The sequence below is a fragment of the Pygocentrus nattereri genome, chromosome 5 (genome assembly GCF_015220715.1).
Source record: "Pygocentrus nattereri isolate fPygNat1 chromosome 5, fPygNat1.pri, whole genome shotgun sequence".
NCBI classification, from domain to species: domain Eukaryota; kingdom Metazoa; phylum Chordata; class Actinopteri; order Characiformes; family Serrasalmidae; genus Pygocentrus; species Pygocentrus nattereri.
The window spans coordinates 35,190,242-35,214,774 of NC_051215.1; the positions used below are offsets into that span (position 1 = coordinate 35,190,242).

General features: G+C 40.8%; 1 protein-coding gene across 4 annotated transcripts; it reads left to right on the top strand.

The window, feature by feature from the left end:
- Positions 1-1,792: 1,792 nt before the first annotated feature.
- Positions 1,793-24,168, top strand: ikzf1 (IKAROS family zinc finger 1 (Ikaros)). Of its 4 annotated transcripts, XM_017725073.2 has the most exons (8): positions 1,795-1,944; positions 7,960-8,013; positions 9,769-9,888; positions 17,439-17,717; positions 20,381-20,548; positions 20,804-20,932; positions 21,443-21,574; positions 22,651-24,168. In XM_017725073.2, the coding sequence occupies exons 1-8, from the start codon at positions 1,800-1,802 to the stop codon at positions 23,385-23,387; spliced, it is 1,764 nt and encodes a 587-aa protein (XP_017580562.1). In that variant the 5' UTR covers positions 1,795-1,799; the 3' UTR covers positions 23,388-24,168. The 4 variants fall into 4 exon arrangements, with proteins under 4 accessions (XP_017580568.1, XP_037394774.1, XP_017580562.1 ...); XM_017725079.2 differs by lacking the exon at positions 21,443-21,574 and having other exon boundaries at positions 1,793-1,944; XM_017725088.2 differs by lacking the exon at positions 17,439-17,717 and having other exon boundaries at positions 1,796-1,944.
- Positions 24,169-24,533: the final 365 nt, after the last annotated feature.

Below are 24,533 nucleotides of genomic sequence, written 5' to 3' on the forward strand. Positions count from 1 at the left end.
CGGTTAAATAAACAGAAATGTGATATCTGAAGTGTGTAGACATGAATAAACATAGCTGGTGCAATAATTAGATGCAGCCTACTGGTGGTTTTAATACATTGCCTAATGACATCATTGTCAGTGGTCTGCAGGGTGAGCATTATCAAACAGAAACTCACACTACACAAAGGGTGTATCAGACAGATGCTACGAGCTATCAAGAGTCACAGTTCAAGCAATAGGAGCTGAATTGACTAATGGAGAACAAAAGTTGTGGGAAAGCAGAAAATGAATAGAATAAGAACAAATGCAGCGGAAGCAAAACATGTGCAGGCTCTCAGCAGTGAAGCCCCCGAAGATGACACACCTCTCATGAACTGAGGCTTACAGACAAAGCGACACTACCACAAAAAATGTATTCTCAATGAGCTTGATGTGAAAAGGAGTGACGTACAGGCTGACAGAGTGAGGCGAAAACAGCTTCTTAATACTTTCAAATCAATGAGCAGGATTCCACTAATACAGCTGTGAACTTTAGAAGGAGGTCTGAAGGTTATAGGTTTTACATTGGGAAGAGATGCTATGATATCCCACCAACAACAATAACAATACAATAGCAATAATAATAATAATAATAATAATAATAATAATAATAATAATAACAATAATGATAATAATAATAATAATAATAACAACAATAATAAAACACTCAAAATAGGCTGATCCTAAATAAACCGCGTTTTATGTTAATGTAACAATGTCACAAATCAAAAACATTTATCTTCAAAATAATAACTTTTTGAAAGACACATGTTCTTAACTTTTACTGTAAGTTTATCTGGAAACATTTTATTCCAAGCAGATTTGGAGCTTTTCTATTGCTCCACTCTCCATAGCATGACATTTTCACAGGATGTAAATGACAGCTGCTGTGTTCAAATGACAGAATTATAACAATAACAATAAATAATAATAATAATAATAATAAATGATAAAGATTTTTAGGACAGCAACAACATGTTGACTTCACACTTTTAAAAACAGAGGTTCCTAAATGATCCTTGGCTTGTTCGTGGTTATAGGAAAAACTTTAATTGGCCCAGAACCTTTACATTAAGTGGATGTTCTTTGAACCTTAAAAAGGCTCTCCACTCTGGAATATCTCATAAACAAAAGCATACCTTGAAAGGATCTTTAGGGAACTGAAAGCAGTTCTTCTGTGGTATTGAGCCAAAGCATAGTTCTTAGCTCCTTTATTTTTAGGTGTGCACTGTATTGGAATAGAAATATGTGTTCATACAGTGATGCTATTTTGAGGGTAACAATAGCTGTTTTGTAATAATAATAATAATAATAATAATAATAATAATAATAATAATAATAATAATAATAATAATAATGAAGAAGAGGAGGGCATCTCGGCCACAGAACGCCTCGCTGAAGGCACATTTAATTGCTAGAAATCTGTTCTTATCTCCCACCACAGCCTTGTGTGAGGACGATCAGGTAGCGAGAGAATAGCCCCCACTGCCCCCACCCCCGTCCCACTGAGAGAAAGAAATAAATAAGAAATGAAGGGGTCCAGCTCGTCCTGCCCGCCTCATCCCATCTCATGCATGGCTGCCAGTGATGCTGAGCTGCCAGTCAGCCTGTGTTGGCACGGCACGCGCTGCTGGGGTGTTAGGGTTGGTGCTGGTGTTTGTGTGTAAAGTGGGGGGGTGAGGGGGGTTAAGAGGGGGTTCTGCGCGCCTCGGGCCTCGGGAAAATAAAGGGCTGCGCGCGCGAGAGGCAGGGCGCCGCGCGCAGAGAGCCGGGCTGTGATGTTGGGCTGGAGGCAGGAAGTGCCGTGGAGAGGGGAGGAGGGAGCGGGGGCAGCCATCATCCACGGAGCGCTGAGGAGCTGCGCACATGGAGGAGCGGGCCACAGCTGGAACAGCTTCATACTGCAGAGCCCGGGACTAGCAGGTAGGGGCCATTCACAGCGGGACACACACTCTCTCTCTCTCACACTCACACACAGGGCGGGTTAAAAAGAGCTAGAGCTGAAGTTTTGGTGGAGGGAAGAAGACCGAGCTGGCAGAGTGGGAAAAGATCCTGACCTAGAATAACATGTTCAGCAGGTGTTTAAAGTGAAAGACGTCCCCAGCTCTCCACTCACCCACCTTACGTTCTGTTTATCCGCGCGGACCCCCAGAATGGGCAGGTTTGGTAGAGGAAAGTTTTTGGAAAGTTTTTTTTTTCCTCGAGTTTTCCACACAGGAATAGTCTCCTCTCCCAAAAGTCCAAAAAAACATAATCATCCTTCGTTCTTCACCGAGCCTCTGAGGGTGATGATGTTAAGGCGAATGCGAGCTGAATGTGGCTGAAGGTATTTCGGGAATATTCTCTGTTCGCGGAGCTGCTTTCGCTCCTGTGCGGAAGCTCCTCGTCTTTACGCACCTGTTGCTCATTCCTCTCTACTCGCTGTGTGAACGACACGCGGTTAATCTCCACTTTTCTATCGTTAAAAAGCAGCTCGTCTGTGTTTCTCACTGTATATAAAGCTTATTTGCGCTTTTAATTGGCCAAAATTGCGAAGTCAAACTTTTTCAAAGTGTGAATTTTCAGTAACAAACACTTAGAGAGAGTAGTGGAAAGAAATGCGAGGAAAAACGAAATAAATCAAGTTAAAACAGAGTCGTTTGTTTGTAAAAGTGTGAGCTGCTGCTTTCTGCCCGAGCTGTTTCTCTGTAAGACAGAAGTGAAGCTGTTCTGCTCTTGTGGGCACGAAAAACTTCACACGTTTATTCACCAAACTTTACGCTCTGTGTCGCAGCAGAAACCGAAAATAAATATGTGTGAAGAAATTTAAATAAAGGCTTCACGTCTACAGACCATGAGAATAAAATGTATTTTAAAATAAAATCCTTACACTTTTTCCACGTTTTATTTCCGGCGAAAACCATGCAAAAAGAAATATGACATTTTCAAAACTCTTTTTGTGGGGAAAAATAAGATACATCACTGTTTTGAAGAGGACGATGCTTATATTCCAAATACAGCACAACGAAATTTCAGCTAAACATCACAAAGAATTACATTTCTTTAAAGCCGTTTAAATTTCAATTCCCGGGTGAAACAGCACGTCGAAATCACACGGAGCCTTTCTACGATGATATTCCCTGACCTGACACCAAACTTGAAAAACATACTGTAAAAAAACAGAGATTAGGTCAAATGAAGCAGGCGGAGATGAAGTGCTGAAGGTCCTGGAGTGGAAGAGGCGCGGATGTAAATGAGGCTCTTATTAAGGTTCACTAATGGCTCCACACACACATCTGACGGATAGATAGATAGATAGATGGATAGGTAGACAGGCAGTCAGACTGATAGAGATCAGCACTTGCACCCGCTGCTCTGTTGAAATCCCCACTGATGCAACAGAGAGGAGTGAATGTGGGTAGCAGGTTTGGAGAACTTCACTCACCTCCACTGACTTTAGGAGCTTTACTGCACCCATCACAAATGATCACCCTCATCCTCCTCCTCCTCATCACCTGATGTCTAATAATGTCTAAAGCTCTCTCTAAATACACACACATGGTGTGTAACATTAAAGGCTTGAACAGATTTTAATATCACTGTGGCTGGAGCCTAATTTCAGTGACCTGTTTTATGACCTTTAAACTTTTTTTTTTTCTTCTCAGAAGTTGAGCACAGATAAACTAGCGCTGGAAGTTTCCATTGGAAATTGTAATAATTAAAGAAAATAAAAATGTATAAAATGTATAATATAATAAAAAAAATGTATGTTAAAAGAGCAGTTTAGCTTTACAACAAAATAAAAGGAAAGACAAAGAAAACACAAAATTAGCTTTATTATATTGATCCCCTGGGTGAGTGCAGTTTACAGTAAAATGAGACAGCAACTCATTTAGTGACATCTTTCAGAAAACAAATTGCGTTATGCTTTGGAAAAAGGAATATCCCTGACATTCACAAGACATAGAGAGAAATCAGGGAATTTACAGGTCAATTTTTAGGACCTGGAGTCCCTCAGTTCCCTCAAATATTCCCAGAGCTTCTCCCCAAAGCAGAAATTCCACAACTTCACAGAAGCTTGTAAGGTTAATAAAGACTTCGTCTCAGCTTCTTTACTTCCTGTTAGAACCCTGAGTCAAATGAAACCCTGTTAACTCCACGCAGCCCTCTAGAACAATTCTTCTCACCTCTGAATGCCTCTGACCTGAGCCGTGTCATTTTGTCTGTTTAACGGTTTCGCAGTGCGTAGTCTCCACCCTTCTCCTCTTGAGCTTTTTTTGTTTTCATGTTTAGCACTGCTTCTCTCTTCCCTCTATACACTCTCTCTCATACTCTCTCTGACACACAGACACTTACAGACACACATACACACTCACATCTGCGAATGGTCTGTAAAGGTGTCTTTTTACCGACACAAGGTTAACTGTGCTACACTTTTTAATGTCAGCACAGCAGTCTGTCTTCACTGCAGTGTTCTCCATATCTATACCCGCATGCAGACACGCAGAGAGGCTGCCAGGAGAACAGAACAGAGCAGCAGCATAAAACACCACAACTTCAATTTAAGTTACAGAAAGTCACATAAGCTCAAAGATCGCCTGTAATTTATTTACTTTCCAGTCAAAACAGACAAGTTATGCATTTTTCATTGTCAGGGGAAAAAAAAACATACATTTAACAGAACATTACACAGAAGCCTCAACAGCTGAGTGTTCACTCTTTACCTTTCTTACTGCTTCCATTTCGGCTTGCTTTCAGTTTTTCAAAGAAACCACTTGGGTCTTAGAAGTTGGTTGCACTTTCTGGTTTCCACCATCCAAGTGACCTTAAACACATCCAGTGATGTTGACATCATGGGTTCTGGGGTGGTCAGTCCACGGTTCCACCAGCTGCTCTGCTGATTTGCAAAATTTATTCTTTTTTTTGTCTAATTCCTTTTCTCTTTAACAGCTTCTTGACAGCGATACATCCTTTCAAACCTGCAGAGTTCAGTGATCTTCTCATAGTGGAACGATGGACAGTAACACCTGTAGATTTATTCAGATCTGAAGCAAGAGTGGAGCTTCATTTTCAACCTCTCTCTTTCAAAAATGAAAGCTTTAAATGCTGTTTATCTGATAGGGACAGATTTAGTGGTCTACCAGGCCTCACAGCATAGTTAGACGTCCCATTTTCTCTGTATCTTTTAATCATTTTTTGAACTCCAGTTTTGTAAACTCCTTTTTTCACTTTGCTTTGACTTTTTTAGCAAGTGAATTATCTTCTATCGAATCTACTCTGAAATATCTCCTGAAAAGGAATCACTTGTACTTAACGGTAGTTTTGAGTAAAAATGAAATAAATGAAGGGTGGACTCTACGCGAAGCTCAGTACCTTTACTGTCTGTTGCGTTCAGTGATAGAAGTGGCGGATATAATTTCTTTGCAGATGCTAGACATCAGTCTACCACACTGTTTTATTCACTCTTACTTCCCGCTCTTTATAAAAGCCCCCACTGAAGCATGACCAAATTAAAATTCAGAGCTCTCTGTCCTTCTGTACACGTTTTAAAAAATCTTCTTGATTATACACAATTGCTCTCCTTTCTGTTATTTAAAATTAAATGCTCTTCAGTGATGTGTGGGAGAGGCAGTGTTCATCATATACTTTTGAAAATAAAGGTTTCTAACTGGTTTTTGATTTAGATATATGATTCTAGGGTCTTTTATTCGTATACAACCTTTACATTATGTGGAGATTCCTTAAACATTAAAAAGGCTCTTTACACTCACACATCTACACTGCAAAAATGAAGTCCATTGAAGGTTTATTTTGGGAACCAAATGTTATTCTTCTATAGCACTGCTTTAAAGAAGTATTTCTGCCACCTTTATTTTTAAGAGTATTGGAATGCGACAGTATAAATGTGGGTGCAGTCAGATCTTAATCCCATTATAGGTGGCCCTCCCAGAAGTATGCTGACACTAATATCAGTGCTAGTGCTTTTGGGAAACTCGCCCTCAGATGTTTCCCAAAAGTTCTGAAACTTTACAAATTACAGAGTATTTATTTCCAGTTCATTCAAGGTATTTTAATGCTGTGTAATCCGAAGAGCCTCAATACTTTTGGGAAACTCTGAAGATCTATGAGGAAGCGTGCCACATGGCAGAGTTCATGCCCCCATCTAGACTATACCACATATTTTGGTTCCCCTTCTGGTAATTGTGTATTACTATAAAAAAAAAGGTATTTAAATGAAGAGAAAAGTCATCAAATAAAATGCGACAATCAAATCATGCTTCACCGCACATACTGTGTTGAAAGAGAAAACAGGAGCGTCAGAATTTCAGTGAAAAATGATTCTTTTGTATATTTTGAACACTCATATATGTAGATGAACTGACACAGAATTTCCAAGCCTACTCCAGAAGTGAAGTATGTGAAACATCGATCAACCTCCACCCCCTGCTTTATCCAAAGCATCACTATTTCCCTTCACACCAGCTACCCAGAAAAGGGGGCATGGGGGAATACCATACCCTCAGCAAGCACTCACACATACTCTCTCACAACCTCCCAGCTCTCGGTACCAAGCAGCCAGTACACAGACATGCAACCCTCTCAGCAAATCATCTGCACCAGTGACCTTTAACCTTCACTCCCCCCAATCCCCCCAAACACCTCCCCCGCGGCCCCCTTACACCATAAAACCACACACCTGGCCGTTACTAGGGCCCCGCGTGTGCGGAGTTGTCGTCAGAAAGGCAGGGGCATTGCGACAGACGGACGGCCGCTCGCTTCCCGCTATTTGTTCCAAATGTGTGGAGCCATCTGTCAGTGAAAACAGGAAGGCCTAGGTTCCCCTCCTCCCAGCAGGCGCGCTTCAGCTTGCTTGGCTATTTTCGGGAGCTTCACTTCTCCCTGTGTGGCGGCTGGCTGGGGCCGGGCACGGGCCTCCAGCGGGAGCGTCTTGAAGTGGCACCGAGGAGGCCGAGGCTGTTGTGCCCATCTGCCGCGGGCCTGAGGGGCCGCTGCATTATTAATGGGGCCACGCGCACTGGTGACTCCTCAGATATGCAGGTCTGGCCTGAGGAAGCGCTCCGCATTAAACTGCCTTTTCTCTTCTTGCGCTTACTTTCTCCATCCTCGTCTTAGTCATTCTTACTTTGACTTTGTTTTTCCACTTTTTCTCCATCTCTCCTTCCATTCTCTCTTACTTCCTCTGTGTCTTTTTCATTTGCTCCTTGCGCTTCTTCCTCTTTATTCCCCTGTCACCCTTGTCTTTCTCCTCTCTTTCACTCTCTCTCACTCTCTATATTTTCTCTGTGTCCACTTTTGTTTCTGCCTATGGCTTGACTATGTGCCCATGAGAGCGAGTGCGCACGAGAGAGAAAAAGAGAGAGAGAGAGAGAGAGACTGCCGGGCTCACCCATGCATGCTCAGTAAATTAGAGTGAACACGAGCGCCAATCAGCTGCCTATGCCAAACACCCGCATCCCCCGTGACCCAGGGCCATCTAATTTTCTGCTTAATTTTGCGGCAGTCAGTTTGCATTTTTGGATGATTATGTGGTGGGAAATTAACAATAAATAACAAATGTGGTCTGAAAGGCTCCTCTCGAGTTTCCCGGCACCCCGCCCCTGAAAGCCCACCATCCAACTGCAAGACATAGCCGGCTCAGTCTTAGCCGGGCTGTCAGCCAGGGTAATGAAAATGTCTGTACTTCTTTGTAATGTAATGTAGAGGACAGTAGTGTCTGCTGCTGGAATGGGAACGCTCTCGCAGGGGGTGATGGAGACACACAAAGAAAGGGCATTCCCCTTTAATCACTTGCCGCCCTCTCTTAAAGGGTTGTATTTGCAACAGTAGGTGTTGATGAAACTGAAACACATTTTTCTCTGTGTCTGTCTGGTTCTGTCTTTTACCCCCACCCTCCCACCCCATCCCCAATTCTCTCTTTCTTTCACTCACTTCTGTCAGAGTACCTGCACAGGATGGAGACTGAAGAGGCACAGGAAATGTCCCAAATAGCAGGTATAGCACTCTCTCACAACCTCAGAGTGTGGTAGGCCTCAGCAAACCCAAACTTTGCTAAGTTTTCAAGGTAGCTCAAAGTAGCTCTTGTTCTTGTTCAGCGGCATCCAGAAAGGTGACTTTAACATGATCATGTGCTAAAGACAAAAGTTATGGTGAGCACATGTCCAGGAAAAACAGAGAAACGGAAAAGGGAACGTGCTCTTTTAATGGAGTAGATCTGTGACCTTCGGGAAACTGATGAATGATACAGAGATACTTTCACACTGTTATGGCATATCAAACACGGTGCTAAAATGTTTAACCTGCATATAACATGTAAAATATTAAGAGAAGAGAAACATCAACATCATGACATCAGTTCTTGCCTAAAACACTCAAAATATAAGTAAGAGCCCTAAAATGACAGTAAGGGTTCTAGTATTAACAAATATGGTTGCAACTACATCATTTAAGCTGATGCTGAACTCTCTGCAGTATTGCACATTACAATGCAAAGGTCCATCCGTCACTTTGATCCGAGGACCTTTCACTCAGCTAGCTCACAGAACATGTTTTCTTAACTCTTAAAACTCAGTGGCCACTTAGATGAAATATCTGAAATCCTTGTAAGTTAAAAGATCATTACCTAAGCTTCTTAGCATTCCTCTTAATTAAGGGTTAGATTTACAGAAAAAAAAAACAGTTCACAAGGATGTGAGCCTCATGGTTACCATAGCAACAGAGATACAATCATAAAACGTCTATATAGATTTGTGTAAGCACAAAGAACTCTATCTCTCTGCCCTGGAGGATATTTTTAACTTTCCACTTTTGTTTTTTTCGTGAGGTAAAGGGGTGTGTATGGACAAAATGAATTTAATGAGAAACACCTGCATCCAAAATTTCTGCATAATTCACACATTGATATTAAACACTCAAGTCTCTAAAACAAAAATGAAAAGTCATTCAGAGTGGTTTGACATGACATAGTTAATTGCAGAGAAACTTACAGACTGGTTTCTTTACAGTGGTGGTGACAGGAACCAGGGCTCACAATGTCTGCAAGATGAATATAGCCATTTTCACTATTTAAAATGATCAGTGAAACTACACCTCTTCTGAGCCTTTTATATGTGATGGTCATACAGTCATATGCAAAGGTTTGAACACCCCTGTGCCAAAAAATGTGCCATACTATAAAATGTGTCATAACTCTAAAAAAATCTCTAAACAATAATTTTCTTTGGGGACTGTCTTGCCTCCCTACTCCCCATATGTACCTCTCTCTTATGAATGGCTTTTTAAAATGTTATAAAACTACTGTAAGACAATGTCTCAGACATCAGGCAGCCTATTTCTAATCATTTCATGATTATGCACATTCTTTCATGGAAATTTTAAAGGCATTAAACTCTTCAGACATCTGGTTCCTGTCACCACCACTGTGAACAGTTCAGACTCTGTAAATTTCTCTAGAATGGAAAATTTCAGATCAGACCACTCTGAAAGACTTTGTTTACACTTTAATGGTGTAATTATTAAGAAATGGAATTCCTCCTTCAGATCCACACAAGCATCTGACAAGCAGTCACAGGCTTATTGATGTTAATCTTATGGGTGATTATCCAAGAACTCCTATAAACAACTCAACATCTACTGTGAAACTAATACATGAGTTATGTAGGCATAAGAGCTGAAGGGGTTAATCACTGAAACAGTGAGTTTGAGGTCTGTGAGAACTGCTTTATACAGAGGCTCTTTTTTTCTCATCAGGAAGAGACAGTCCTGCTACAAATGAGGGAGGTGAAGAGCAAGAGGAGGCTATGCCTGTCCCGGAGGACCTGTCAGCCAGCACTGGCCTGCAGCACAACAACCGCACTGACAAAGCAGCGGGTGAGTCACACTAGTGTGGCCAGCATAGCCACCACCACAGAGCAGCTACAGCACCGAGGAACGGCCACTTAGCACAAGTTTACGAAGTGCTTTTCAGACCCCAAGACCAGATAGCATGCAATGGTCAAAACACTGTGCAGATTACCAAGTAGACCAAATGACCTGTTCCATTAAGTTAAAAATAAAAATGGTAACGCTACACATTCTTATAAAATGCTAAGCAAAAGCTTACTTTTCACCTTTTCAGTGGCATATAAAAACATGCTGACTTGATTTTATCATAGATTTTCATCAGATCAAAACAAAAACATAACTGAAGCATCACCTTTAACCCAGTGCTTTGTTACAGTTTGTTTTGAAGTAATTTTGCAGTGGCAAGGCACGCAAACAAGAGTTTCATGTCGCAAACTTTTAAAAAGAAGTATAATGTATAGAACAGGATTGGCCATTATTATGCCAAAGTCTGTTTGAGTTTTTTTAGCTGCCCTATTTGAGTCTACTTAACTCAGCACACTAATGATTAAGACTCGAGTACTTAAGGCTTCTCCATAATAAGGCCTGAAAAAGGAAGGCAGGAAGGTCTAGCAATCCACTTTAAAACAACTCCCCTCATCCTACACTCTTTGTTGTATCAAATACTGTTTGCATTCATTCTTAGAAATGGAAGAAATCATTGTAATATTTACAATGAATGGCCCAACAATACTGTTCCTGCATAAACTACCAACAGTTATACTTTACCTCGCAATATTTTTTCATTCAAATTACACCTGAATGAAGAAGATTATGTAGACTACACATAAAAAGATCAATGAAAAAATGTTCGTTTTGTTCGAGTCTTACAGCGAAAAGGTGCAATTAAAACATCTGATCTTAAGGTTGCTCCACACTTGAGTGGATATACATTAGCTGCAGATCACAGGCTGACGTATGATTCTATCTGTTTGTATCTGTTTTTGTGCACTGGGTCAAGACTGGCAGTTTTTAGGTGAAAATGGAAACAAACAGAGATAGAGATCTCGCAGCGTACGACACTTTAGCTCGGCACAAAGCTGTCCGAACAATGGCTACAGAGCGGGTGGCGTACGAGTGTGAAGTAGGTTAACTAGACGCAAAGGCTGTGATGTGTGCAGGAGTGGAGCTGGCTAAGCTGAAGTTAGCAGATGGCCTGTTTAAAATCTTGATGTATTTTAGTTTGGAATTTTCCCCTCCAGTAGTTCCAGATTAGCTTGGACTTAAATGCGTGCCCCAAACACTTTGAAGCTGCAGTAATTTTAAGAGAGCGAGAAAAAAAAAAGAAAAAGAAAAACGAAAAAAAAATGAGATGTCAGAGGAAACTGAAATAGGATGTGCAAGAGTTTCCTAAGAAGAACTTGCCAGAACTCAGTTTCAACACTCATGCAGGGAGATAAAATGTTTAGGAGCAACACCAGGCTAGCAAGGCATCGGCACACATGCACACACGATTCTGCACCTGCACTTTTTGCCATGCTTTCACTTCAACCGTCGAGCTATTCACACATTCACACACGCACTAACACACACACGCGCACACACCAACGCAAACACACACCAACGCTGCTAGGCTACGTGTTAGCCTATTTTAAATCAAACGACCCAGCACAGTTTCTTTCACACCTTGCTAAGCTAAAATACAGAAAATCTGAGAAAAGTTGGTCAACATAGAAAACCTTCAAATTGTACATGCTACATCAACATGTGATACTGGTCATACAGCTAAATACTAGCTAACAACACAGTGGAAGATGCTAGCTAGCATATGTAGGTGACTCTAACCAGACACACTGTCTGGTGGCAGTGAGGTCATGGAACACGTAGCAGTGGTACGTTGGAAGAGATGTGATACACTGTGGACTCCAGTGGTTACATATGTCATTCTCTATGTGACTATTCGGCACAGATAGCTATTGATTAGTCATCTGTTTTAGTGATCAGTGTGAGAGTGTTGGCTTGTTTGTGAACACTTCAAATGAACTTGTCATCATTTTCCCACTACTAGTCCAACGTTAAGTTGAATGCCAGTAATATTTCTTGCAAAGCCAATTAAACAGTTCAGACATTTTGTTGAGAACTATTTACGTGGCAAATGTGTCAGTTTTATCATTTTAGACTAAATTCTTTGGAAAGTTAGATGTTTTTTGCAGTTAGAACTTCTGTCAGATTTGAGCCTGCTCATTGTAAGGTATATATCTTGCAGGATAAACAGGATATTTGATACAGATTAAGGATAATCTTTAATCTGCCTTGCAAGGGTGTGCGTGCCTGTGTGTATGTATGTGTGTGTCTGCATATATTGCGCTGTCCTTGAAGATGTAATCAGTCAGTGTGTGAGAGGATGTGACTATTATATCTTTGCAGTGCATCACTGCCTCGCAGATTAAGGCAGAAACTTGTTAATGGAGCGGCAGCTATCTGTGCTGATGGTGTACTACTGGGGTGCAGCTTTGCACATTCGATCAGGACCGAGTGTGTGAGTGAGACAGGAAAGAAAAGAGCATCAGAATCACACCCAAAACAGCGATGGCTCACGCTGTCTCTTCATTCGGAATACAGAACACCTAGAGCCAGAGTGCAGCCAATAAACCAACCTATACTCTGTATGTTTAAGCATACTCTGTATATTTCAATCTGTATTTCTGTATACAGTACCATGCAAAAGTCAGAATTTATCCTTTTGTTTATGCAATTTTCACTGAAAACTGCCATTAAGTTCATATTAAGCTTTTTTCAGTGTTATTTTTCAGAGTCAGAAAAAGCATAAGCATATTTAACAGTGTCTCTAACATTAAGTATAATATCAAAATTATCATCATTTAATTTGGCCAGTCTTTGTGTTTTTTGCACCCTACTGTCCCCTTAACTCCTCCATCCTACCAGTCTTAAAACCAACAAGTTACACCTGTGTCCTCATAAAAATGTGTCACTGGCATTATGTTCAAACAGACCCTAACACTTACATAAGCAAGTACTCAACCACTCCTTAGCTTCCCTGCCTATTTCTTTTTCATGTGCATCTAAAAGGCTAAAGGAGATATTTTGGAGGATATTAGATATATGATAATCCAGGGGCATAAAGAAGTGGAAAGTGAAAGGAAAAGAAGTGAAAAACAGGAGTTTCCGAAACTGGAATTAAAATAGAGAGAAAATGGGACTCCTAACAACCATGCAAGACCTGGTAGACGACCAAACCTGTCCCCATCAGATAAACAGCACTTAAAGCTTTCAGAGGGGAGAGCTCCACTCTTGCTTCAGATCTAAAAAAAAGTCCACAGGTGTTTCTGTTCATCCTTCCACTGTGAGATGAAAACTTAGTGCTATGAATCCGAAAGGAGGTGTAGCTGTCAAGAAGCCCCAAATGAGAAAACGGAATAGACAGAAAACAAAAATAACGTTTGCACTAGAATACCAAAACTACACCTTTGAGGTGTGGAGTAAGGTTGTATGGACTGATGAGTCAAATTTGGGATTACTTGGATTGTGAGAAGTAAAACATGCAATCAGCTTCTAAGACTGAACTTTAGAGGGGTGGAAAACCTACATTCCTGTAGGTCTCTGAAAAACTGAAAGCAAAAAATATACTGGAAGCTGTAAGAAAGACAAAGGGTGGACACACTGATGCTGGGAAATAGTTAAACATATGTTTTTTGATGCTGAAACATGAGTGGCTGTTTTTGACTAGAAATAAAACCTTCAGAAAATGTACATTTTTGAAAGATTCTTTAATATTGTTACACAATGTGGAGGATCTCTAAACTTTAAAAAGGTTCTTCATACTCACACCTCGTTTACAAAAATGGTTCTTTAAAGGAAGGATTTCACCAAAACAGGTTCTTCTATGGCACTGTGGAAAGAACCCTTTTGGGAACCTTAATTCTAAGCATGTGGCTAAATGATAACGCTTTAACTAATGCAAAATAACTTTCGATTTTGCTCTTGTTTTTAAAAAATGCTCCTCTGGATCCAAGCCTGAGTTTAAGTGCCATTTTTATTGTTATTCTTTCACAGGCATAAAATCAGTTAGCTTTTGTGCCTTTGCCACTTTACTGGCAAACACTTTGAAGTTCCTAAAAATGCAAAAGAAGCAGGGCCTTTTTTCCCCTTATCAGAGCTCACAACGTATATGCGTGCTCATGCACACACACATATTCACACTGAGTGGAGCCGTGGTTAACTGTTTGGCTCCACAGCAATGAGTATGAAGCTATTTTCAGTTTGAGACAACATGAGCAGTGCTCTGAGAGGAACGTAGCTGACACCCAGTTTTACACACACACATCGACTGCAGTCAGGCGTCAGTCTATCCCGCCATTAGTGAATACATCAAGTTTCGGGGTGAGTGTAAGCCCACTTTGTGCTGCTTTGTAAAGTGCAAGGTTAAGGCCGTGTCTGACAGGAACAGTAGTCATAGTGTAAGCAGGATGAAGTGAGATCTAATGTCATCAGAATTGTTCTACTTTACAGTAGTGTAACACTCTTTGTTTGTCCTTGCATGTGGCTTTAGAGACTTGCTTCCCAAAAAGGGTAAATTAGGATGTGTGACAAACATTATATAAAGTAAAAGCTCCTCTTCCCATCCCCAGTTTAGTCACAACTTCCCCAAATCCATGAGAGACTTCAGCACACCACCAAGGCTAGTTCCCTCTGCCAAGCTCGGGTCACATATCTCTGGACAGATCACACCACAGCACGAGTGAAGGGGCCGTAATGAGTTGGAAAGGACAGGCTTGTGTATATATTGCTACTTTGACTAAGAACTAAAGTGTCTGGTTAACTTTAAGATGATCACTGTACATAAAATCTGGGAAAGAAATATTTTTTGAAGCTTTAGATTAAAATAAATGGCTCAATTTTATTTGACAAATTCTTAATGAGCTCTGGAATAGTGTGCTAGAAAATAGGAGCAATGGAAGCTTATATTAACTCAGGCTAGTTAATTAGGTCTCTTTTACTAAAGCAATAAGCAGTAACAGATGCTATGCAATATAGTAATTTTATCGCCTTTAAGGGCTAGGCACAACATAAAGCAGAGCACAATAGCCCAACCTCAGCCTTACTACATAAACTATCGTTAATACTAATAATAATAAGTTCAATTTCTATAGTGCCTTTCACATATAAAAGACCTATGTACAATAAGAACTTTACATAATCAAAGTATTATACAATCATTGTTCAGTAAAACATTAATAAAACATTATTCAGTAAAAACCTGGAAAACAAAGCACATAAAGTTATTCTTCAGTTATATGAGTAAGGAATTAAAGCCTGGACCTTGCAATTAACTCTGAAGACTTTAGGACCAGAACTATCTGTTATATTATTTACATTCTATAATTTGAAATTGTGTTTGCCTGTTTAAGTTTTCCAAGTCTGTGTAAAGCACTTCACTATTTGGTAACTAAAATGAAAGTGCTTTATAGATAAAGATATTTTTATAATGCTACAGAGGAACTTTCTCTCAGGAGGGAGGGAGGGAGAGAGAGAAAAGAGAGAGAGAGACAGAAAAGGGTGGGGGGTGGGGGGGGGAGAGATTCTGAGTGCTGATCAGCCGCCATGACTCTCTGACTATATCTTGTGGATTGAGGTGCTTTTGCTATTCGTTTGGTGAGCTCACAGTTTTTCAGCTTTGGGCTGACACTGACTCAACTTCCTTTTGGTCTTCAAATTAGCGATTCTGTTTTGGTGCCTCTCCCAGAGTGGTTTGCTGCTTTTAGTGGCAATGAATGGGCTCACACTAGGATCTTTACAGATCACTTAATGCCTTAAATGGCCAGGGCCCATCAGCAGGCCCAAAGTTTTATTACATGTAGAACCTAAGAAGCTCATCTAGTTTGCATTGAGGTCCCTGTAGTTCCTGAATAATAAGTCTTAGTATGCCATAAGCCTGGGATATTCAGATGTTCATCTAATGTGAAGTAAAAAATAAAACCAAAAACAGCTATTAGTGCCTACTAGAAGAGAAAGAAAAAGCAAACAGTGCTACATGTTCTCCATATGAATCATGTGACACAGTTGCTGATCCCTGTAGTTTGCATGAAAAAAACCTTTGTGTCCCACAAAAACACTGTTTCAGTTGCATAGCTTCACAATTCCCTGTCTGTGCTTCCCTTTCTGTCACTTCTCCATAACTCTTGGTCTTTTTTCGGTTGGGCTGGCTCTGTTACTGAAGCTTCCCCTTTCCCCATTAGATTCCTATATTTCATTATTTCCACTTCTTCCTCTTAACTCTGTACAAACTGAGGTGAAGACATGGGGAAATCAGACATGGCACCATTACATGTTAACCACAGAACGCAAACTCTGTGAGAAACGTTTTAAACAGGAAAGGCCGGCAGAGGAAAAGCTACACTAAAATTTAATTGTAATTTAAACTGACCGTTATACAGATTGTCTATAAATCTAGCTTAAATCTTAGAAGGTGTTCCTCTTGGTGCTGTTTTAGGATCGCTTTTGGGTGTTTCTGGAAAACTCAGGTCTTTTGTTTTCAGCTTACAGCTATGTTACCTTTTTTGATCTTCCTCATCTTTTTCATATTACAAAATGTTTTCAGTAACATAGACTGCTTTCTTAATGGGCCAGCTCACCTCATAGCCTCGCATCTCTACAGCCTCGCTTATGTTAGTTCTTGCCTGTGTCTGTGTGTACGTATTTACCACGGTTTGTTGGTCTGGTTTACACCGCTGCACTCCTCAGTTTCACAGAGCTTCCTGTGTCTCTGTTTCCTGTTTATCAGTCACTTGTTTCAGAGAAGTGTGATGGTGAGAGAGATGGTGTATGGAGTTTGAATTTCCCAATTCCTGAGTGAGCAAACTCATACAGGAGCTTACTTTTTGACTACTGGGGTTTGTGTAGTCTTGAGAGAACACATTATACTCATTTTATGCCCAGTTTCTTGTTCCAAATGGTATACAGAGACTCACATCTAAGATTTTACACTATTCAGCTTTCAGCTGCAATGTCGGAGGTTCTCTTTTTTATCCTTCTGCTTGAACTGTGACAATATGGTGAACAGGTGCAAAGCATAAAAAGTAACTGAATAGCTAAATACCACATTGTTTTAGCAATGTCAATAACATTAACTTTATATTATGTTGAAAGCTTAGATATTACCAGTTTAATTCCTTTAAGTGTATAAAAAACTACTTTGGTATTTCCTGTGTAAGTCTATCTTAATGACATTTGAAAAGGAAATAAAATCCATACTGTAACTCTTAAGGGAAAATCTAGTTCACAGCACAGTTCATACTGATTTTTTATAAGTTAAAGGGCAGTACCGGGTACAGATGTCCAGTGTACTCTCAAGTATTACATCTTCACCTAGCCCAGTCAAAAAGGTCATCTAAGGTAACTTGTCACCAAAGCCTGTATACTGAACATAGATCTGAGGCTCCTGCCCTAGGGCACAAAGAATGCTCAGCTATGGTAGAACTTTGGTAGATGAAAGTGTCAGCTACACAGCTACAGCGATAGTCAGGGTGACCATCCAGCCTGCCACTTCACTAAACGGGCCCACTGCCCTCTTTTTCCAGCCTGCACTATAAAAGTTGAGGCTCGGAGTGACGAGGAGAACGGGCTGGCCGCTGAGATGAATGGAGAGGAAGAGGAGTGTGTTGCCGAGGACTTGCGCATGCTCGATGGCTCGGGGGCCAAAGTGAACGGCTCCCACGCGGGCCCCGACGGCAAGCCAGCGGGCGCCTACCCCACGGCCGGGGGCATCCGCCTCCCCAACGGGAAGCTCAAGTGTGATATCTGTGGAATAGTGTGCATTGGGCCCAATGTGCTGATGGTGCACAAGCGAAGCCACACTGGTAAGCACAACCGCCATCTACTCTTCCCTCCCTTTACTGTCACCCACACCCATAGCACAGAAGAGCTGACAGTGTGCAGGGCTGGATAGGATGCACAGAACATGCAAGAACAGAGCAAGGGCAGATGCAGAGCAGCTAAGGCCAGGCTGATGAGGCAAAGCGCAGAAGTTGATATACATACTCTCGTTTCTTAGCAGGAGCCACAGCGCATTTGGAAAGTGCAACCCCCAAGTTCTACACATGGCTTTGGCATTCAGACAACAGACGAAAGGAAGCGGTTACACCAAACTGACTGAACGTACTGAACTATTACTGTGTTGAGCAGGCTACAAGCCTAAACGGCCTAAAGATCTTTGGACCATTCTACAGTATTAGCAGTGTCAATAGCACTAGCTTGACATTATGTAGAGGCCTCAGATATTACCGTGGTAACCTCTTAAAGAGTATAGAAAGTTAGTTTTCAGTGCTGTGTCTTCCTGTGTTAGTCTAAGTGAAGTCTGCAAAGGAAATAAAGTAAAAATAATCGGTGTATCTAAATCGCAGCTGAGCAGCATCAGCAACAATTACGTGGAAAGAAAAATCTACTAAATTAAAACGATCAGAGTATTTAATTTTTTTCTCTCTCTCACCCAAGATTGATATTCCATTGTAATGAGCCCAAACCAGTGGTGGAGAACATTTTTCAAAAAGGCACTTAACTTCTGCGCCTGAGGAGCTAATGAAACTCAAAATGGAAGAAAGGAACAGAGGCCTAATGCAAATGCAAAAAGAGCCTACAATAAAAGATATAATGAAGTGCTTCCTATTTAAATATAAATATTGGCTGGTGAGACTGTTCTCCTAAAATGCCTTTTTAATGAGTTTCTCTTTTTTCCGCCGTAGTTTTGCTGCTTCACTGGTGACTCTTATTTTATAGGGCTTTTGTAGAGAGGCTCGTATTAAAGCGGCTCTCCGAGAAATGCCAGAACACGCGGGCTGCCGGGATATTGGTTTATTCCAGAGGCGCTGATCAGGAAGACTGGCTCTCAAACACAAAGTGTTTCCTTCGCTTTATTTAAATGAGCGCCGCATTTGCATTGTGATGGGCCGCTCTTATTTTAGAGCCGAAGAAGAGGAAAAAATGAGATTTTCAGATCAAATTGACCCAGGCAGTGGTGCATTACGAAACTGGCAGGCCGAGGCTGAAAAGCCTGTTGTTGGATGAGAGCGCGAGCGGAGCGCGGGGGGCACGAGGAGGAGAGAGAGAGAGAGTGTGTGTGTGTGTGTGTGTGTGTGAGAGAGAGAGAGAGAGAGAGCGAGAGCATGATAGAGGGAGAGAGAGGGGGGAGAGAGGGAGGGAGCGAGAGTGAGAGAGGGAGCGAAGGAGAGCGTGATAGAAGGAGAGAGGGAGGGAGCGAGAGTGAGAGAGGGAGCGAAGGAGAGCGAGATAGAGGGCGGGAGAGAGTGAGGGGAGCGCCCGCTCGGCTCGTGCAGCGCTCCCGCTGTAACAGCGCTGTAGGGCAGTGACCCCCGCTCACTGTGTAATAGGGCTGCTGTAGAACAGTGTCAGTAGCGCTCAGCGCTGATCCATGTAGTGCAAATGAGTTACATGTGGCACCGCAGACAACTCAGCGCGGCAGGAGTACAGGTGGCAGCACTGCTGTCAGCGAGCCCAGGACACACACACTGCTCCTCTCCACTTACACCTTCAGATGGCTGTTTAATCCAGTAATAGTAAGCATGATGAAATACACATAACTGTAATCATAAACACAATCACCATAAATCTTCTTTATTTATTTTTTCTCATCAAACACTGTAGTAGTCTAAATAAAAAATAAAAGTTGGTCTCACTTCCTTTTGATACTGTCTTTACAACAGTTTGGGCGGCCCCTGTCCCATCACGTTTTGTTGAATTTCTAAGTGAAAATAAGTACGTCATCTACAGAGAACACATTTTAATGCAGTTACTGTTCATTTGCTGAGGTTAACATACTGGAAAAATGTGGCCTGTGCAAAAAACATATTTTATATGTTGAATTTTTCCCCCCAACATGCAAACTTGTAATGCAAATAGAGAGAAATGATGCAACAAAATACCATATTTAAGTCTGTTCCCTGTTCATTTACATAAATCTACAAAGAAATTGGACTGGGGTGTTCAAACATTTTGTGTGTGACTGAAGATTATCTACAAATGCTTCATTTGTTTTAATCTGGTGAAACCCTACACGTTTATATCAGAAACATTAGGGTTAGGTTTTGGTTCTGAGTGGAAGTTAAGGTTAGGGTAAGGTTTACGTTTATGTTTAGAGGCTCAATGACATTCAAGTCAAGTTCGTTCACACTTAATAGATATTTAGTGTGAAAGGTAGTTACAGACTAGGCAACAGTGAACTCAAACAGAAACAACTGAATACCAGTAGGAATATCGATTAATAAAAATAAAATGTGAAAATGAAATGGATGTTTGTTAAAAATTCAAATGTCAGTGGACACAAATAAATACCATGTTGATAGAAAACAGAAAAATCTGTAATTAAACATCTTGAAAGTTTTGTAAAATGTGATAAAATGTTTCAGAACTGCAAATGAAACAGGTTGTTAAGTGTGATGTAATGTAACACTGTGTCTTCAGATTTCCATTTTCTGACTCCGTTCCATCTTGTTTTGTTTTCTCTCAGGTGAAAGGCCCTTCCAGTGCAGTCAGTGTGGCGCCTCCTTTACTCAGAAGGGAAACCTCCTACGGCACATCAAGCTCCACTCCGGAGAGAAACCCTTCAAATGTCACCTGTGCAACTACGCATGTCGCCGAAGGGATGCCCTCACCGGACACCTTCGCACTCACTCAGGTAATTCACAGCATTCCAGAATTCTTCCTGTTAATCACAGCTTTCAAATCTAGGAGCCTCTATCCTGTCCTGGACACGTTTAAGAACCCAGATCTGTTTTGGCCCATTTTATAATTTAGACAAGTTCACTTCTTGGGAAAGTGAAGAAGATCAAACAACAATACTTTATAAATCATTACATTTTGTTGAAATAAGTCACCACTGTCGACATTGTCACGTCTTCTTCAACACCTCCTTTTTCTTTTGAACTGACAGTTGGAAAGCCCCACAAGTGTGCTTACTGTGGGCGCAGCTACAAGCAGCGAAGCTCGCTGGAAGAGCACAAGGAGCGATGCCACAACTACTTGCAGTGCATGGGCCTCCAGAACAGCATCTACAGCACAGGTCTGCACATGTCAGCATACAGACGCTCTTAACCCCTCTTATGGACACAGAAAAACATTCATCTAATCAAAGAAAACCTACGCTTAGACCACATAAATGTGAGCCTTATTAATACAAAATAGTCAAAACTGAAACAGAGTGTTTATAGATTCTTTTGAGAAGTCATAGATATATCAGGTAGGCCTATACGTCACGGCTGGTGGCAGGTTTGTCCTTGATTTGCCTGGATGTGTTGTGCAAAACTCGCAACAGGAACCTCAAACTTTCTAAAGAACGTAACTTCCTTGAGAGGTTATTATGTAATTTACTGCATTATTCCTATTAGAAGATTGTATGCGTCAAAATTTAGACCTTTTAAATAAAGTATGAAAAGTGCGAGGCAGAAACTTTCAGTTGAAGACTTAGTTCACCAAATGCAGATTAAAGCAGATAATGCGTTTAAAATCTGCAAGCCAGGTGTATTTGTGTATTTGCATCTTATACGTGGTTTCTCTGTCTTGCTTTTTATAGTGAAGGAAGAGAACAGCCAGAGTGAGCAGAGGGAAGACATAAACCTGGCTGCGTCTGAGAGAGCCTTGGTGCTAGACAGAATAGCTAACAATGTAGCTAAGCGTAAGAGCTCTATGCCACAGAAGTTTGTGGGTAAGGGTTGCAGTCTGCTTTCTTTATGTTTAAAGGAAGTTGCCATATCTCCCAAAAAGGATAGCCTTACTGCATGAAATCAGTGTGTTTACAGAAGTATCGTGACTGCATATGAGGCATAAGTTTAAGGGAGTAGAAGGCTGTAATATACAATGTCTAATATCACTGCGGTGGGAACAAAATCTTGTATCTCAATTTTAGTTGTTTTTATTTCTTTTTTAAACATTTGAAAAGCCCTGTATTTTGTGTCAGACTTTTCTGATGATGAAAATTACTTCAAATAAAATGTCTTTCTGTTATCTTTAAAATTTTAAAGTTCAGCACTTAAACACGTTTTTTCCTTCTTTTAGTTTTTAGGGCATATGAGATTTTGTTCCAATAGCACCAATGAGTTTTTATGTTTTATTTAAATCCTTTTTTTTGTTTATATATTTTAAATATGTGAACAAGAAATTCAGGCATCTCTTTTTGAATTTATTATTGTTAGGTCATGTATTCGCAAGTATTCTTATGTTATTATTGCATGTTTGTGCTTCATTGTTGATACAGACATTGTATTACTACTATTAAGTTATTTTAAATAGACAGACAATAGAAGAGAATTAAATGTATGTCTCATTTAACACACACATATATGATAAAGGTTTTAACATCCTGGGTAAAATTACATGTTTTGTTGATTTTTCAAGTAAAAATAAGTTAAACACATCCACAGGGAACAAACTTAAATATGGCATTTTCTAATTAGCTTAGTGCCCAATGGCAATTTATTAGCTGAGGTTAAAATTTGGAAAAAATAAACCATAAGTTTTGCACACAGTTTTCCCCTATATTTTAAATTCAGCACATAAACAGTAATTGTGTTTTAAAATGTGCAGAAGTGTGTTCTCTGTGGAGGATGTCTTACCATCTTTTCACTTAGAAAATCAACTAAACATGTCATTTGACTTTTGCAGACAACTGTATATGAGACATTACAGAATAAATTGTCTTAAATGCTTTAAAAGAGACATAAATAGTGTCAGTTCTGTGGGCATCATCTCAACTCTGTTTCTTTCTGTCTTTTTTTCTTTTAGGTGAGAAGCGCTTCGCTGACCTTCCATTTGAGAGTGGATCGGGGGAGATGATGCAGCCTCATGTGATAGACCAGGCAATCAACAGCGCCATAAGCTACCTGGGGGCTGAGTCCCTGCGGCCGCTGGTCCAGACCCCACCCGGCTCTGGCACAGACATGGTGGTCAGCCCCATCTACAACCTGCACAAGTCGCAGGCAGCCGAGGGCAACGGCCTGTCGGCTAAAGACAGCGCTGCTGAGAACCTCCTGCTGCTGTCCAAGTCCAAATCGGCATCCAGCGAAAAGGATGGCTCTCCTAGCCCCAGCGGCCAGGACTCCACTGACACAGAAAGCAACAACGAGGAGCGGCCAGGAGTCGGGGGAGGGGGACCAACGGCGGCTGCTGCGGGAGGCCTCATCTATCTGACCAATCACATGGCCCCAGGTGTGCGGAATGGAGGCCTGCCGCTGGTGAAGGAGGAGCAGCAGAGGCACTTCGAGGCACTCCGTGCGGCGGGCATGGAGCTGGGCATCGGAGTGACCACTGAGGGCTTTAAGGTGCTGACCGCAGAGGGCGAGGAGGTTAGGGCATATCGCTGTGTCCACTGCAGGGTGCTCTTCCTGGACCACGTCATGTACACCATTCATATGGGCTGCCATGGCTTCCGAGACCCCTTTGAGTGCAACCTGTGTGGCTACCGCAGTCAGGACCGCTACGAGTTCTCCTCACACATCACACGCGGAGAACACCGCTACTGAACGTGCACACACACACACACACACACACACACACACACACACACACACACACAAAGAGACACTGTCGTTTGGCGTACGCCACACATAAACTCTTAATTGGAATTTCTTTTTACATGCTGTCTGAACATTGTTTGCATGTTTAATTGGACATTTCATTTTGTTACACACTGATTAACATAGACAGATGTAAATATAATTCAATGTCTTGACTATTTTTCTACAGTTGTATGAGTTACCAACACGTGTCAGTATATATATGTGGAAGGAAAAGATGTTTCCCAAAGACGGGGTATGGAAATGAAGTAGAAATATTATTGTTAATTATTCTGAAGACAAATATCCAAATAAATTCTTTTTGGACTGATGTGACAAAAAAAAATGTGTTTTTAAGAGCAGCCTACAGTTTACCTAAAAATTCATCACTGTAATAAGAGAATTCTGTATAAGAAAATGAACAACTTTCTTAGTAGTTTCACCAAATCATACCAAAATTTCATGACACATAAAATGTTCAGAGTCAGTTTTTCTTGTCACAGCAAAGATATACTGGAATATTGATGAATAATGAAGAATGACAGCTTATGGACAAAGGACTGTAATCCTCCTACCTGTGTAATTATGAGCAGAAGCTTTTTGGCCCACTGTATTTCTTTCTTTATCCTCATGTTTTTTATTATTATTATTTAACTACAGAGTTTGACAGTATTTTACACATTTTAGCGCCTAAGAAAATACATGCTTGCAAAATATCAATAAAGATATTTTACATTTGTGCAACATCTACCAGTGTGGGAGCTTTCCATTTGAATGTTTTTCCATTTTTCCATTTAATGGTTTTAATCAAGGTCCATATTAGACAATTTACAGTTAAAACAAACTTCAATTTGCAATAACTTACCAAGTTCCAGGCTCCAAATTGTTAAGTTTAAGGAATTCAAATTGCACAAGACACATTTTCTCATGTATATAATTGACCTAAAATGTCTATCAACCCTGACTGTAGCTGCCAACTGTCAGAGAAAAACTTGTAGGAAGAGAAATGATTGACACTCATATTATATGAACAAAAATGAATAAATTTAAGGTAGAAAGTTTCAAAAATATATAATTATATAATAAAAGACCAGGAAGAGCAGACAAAACTTC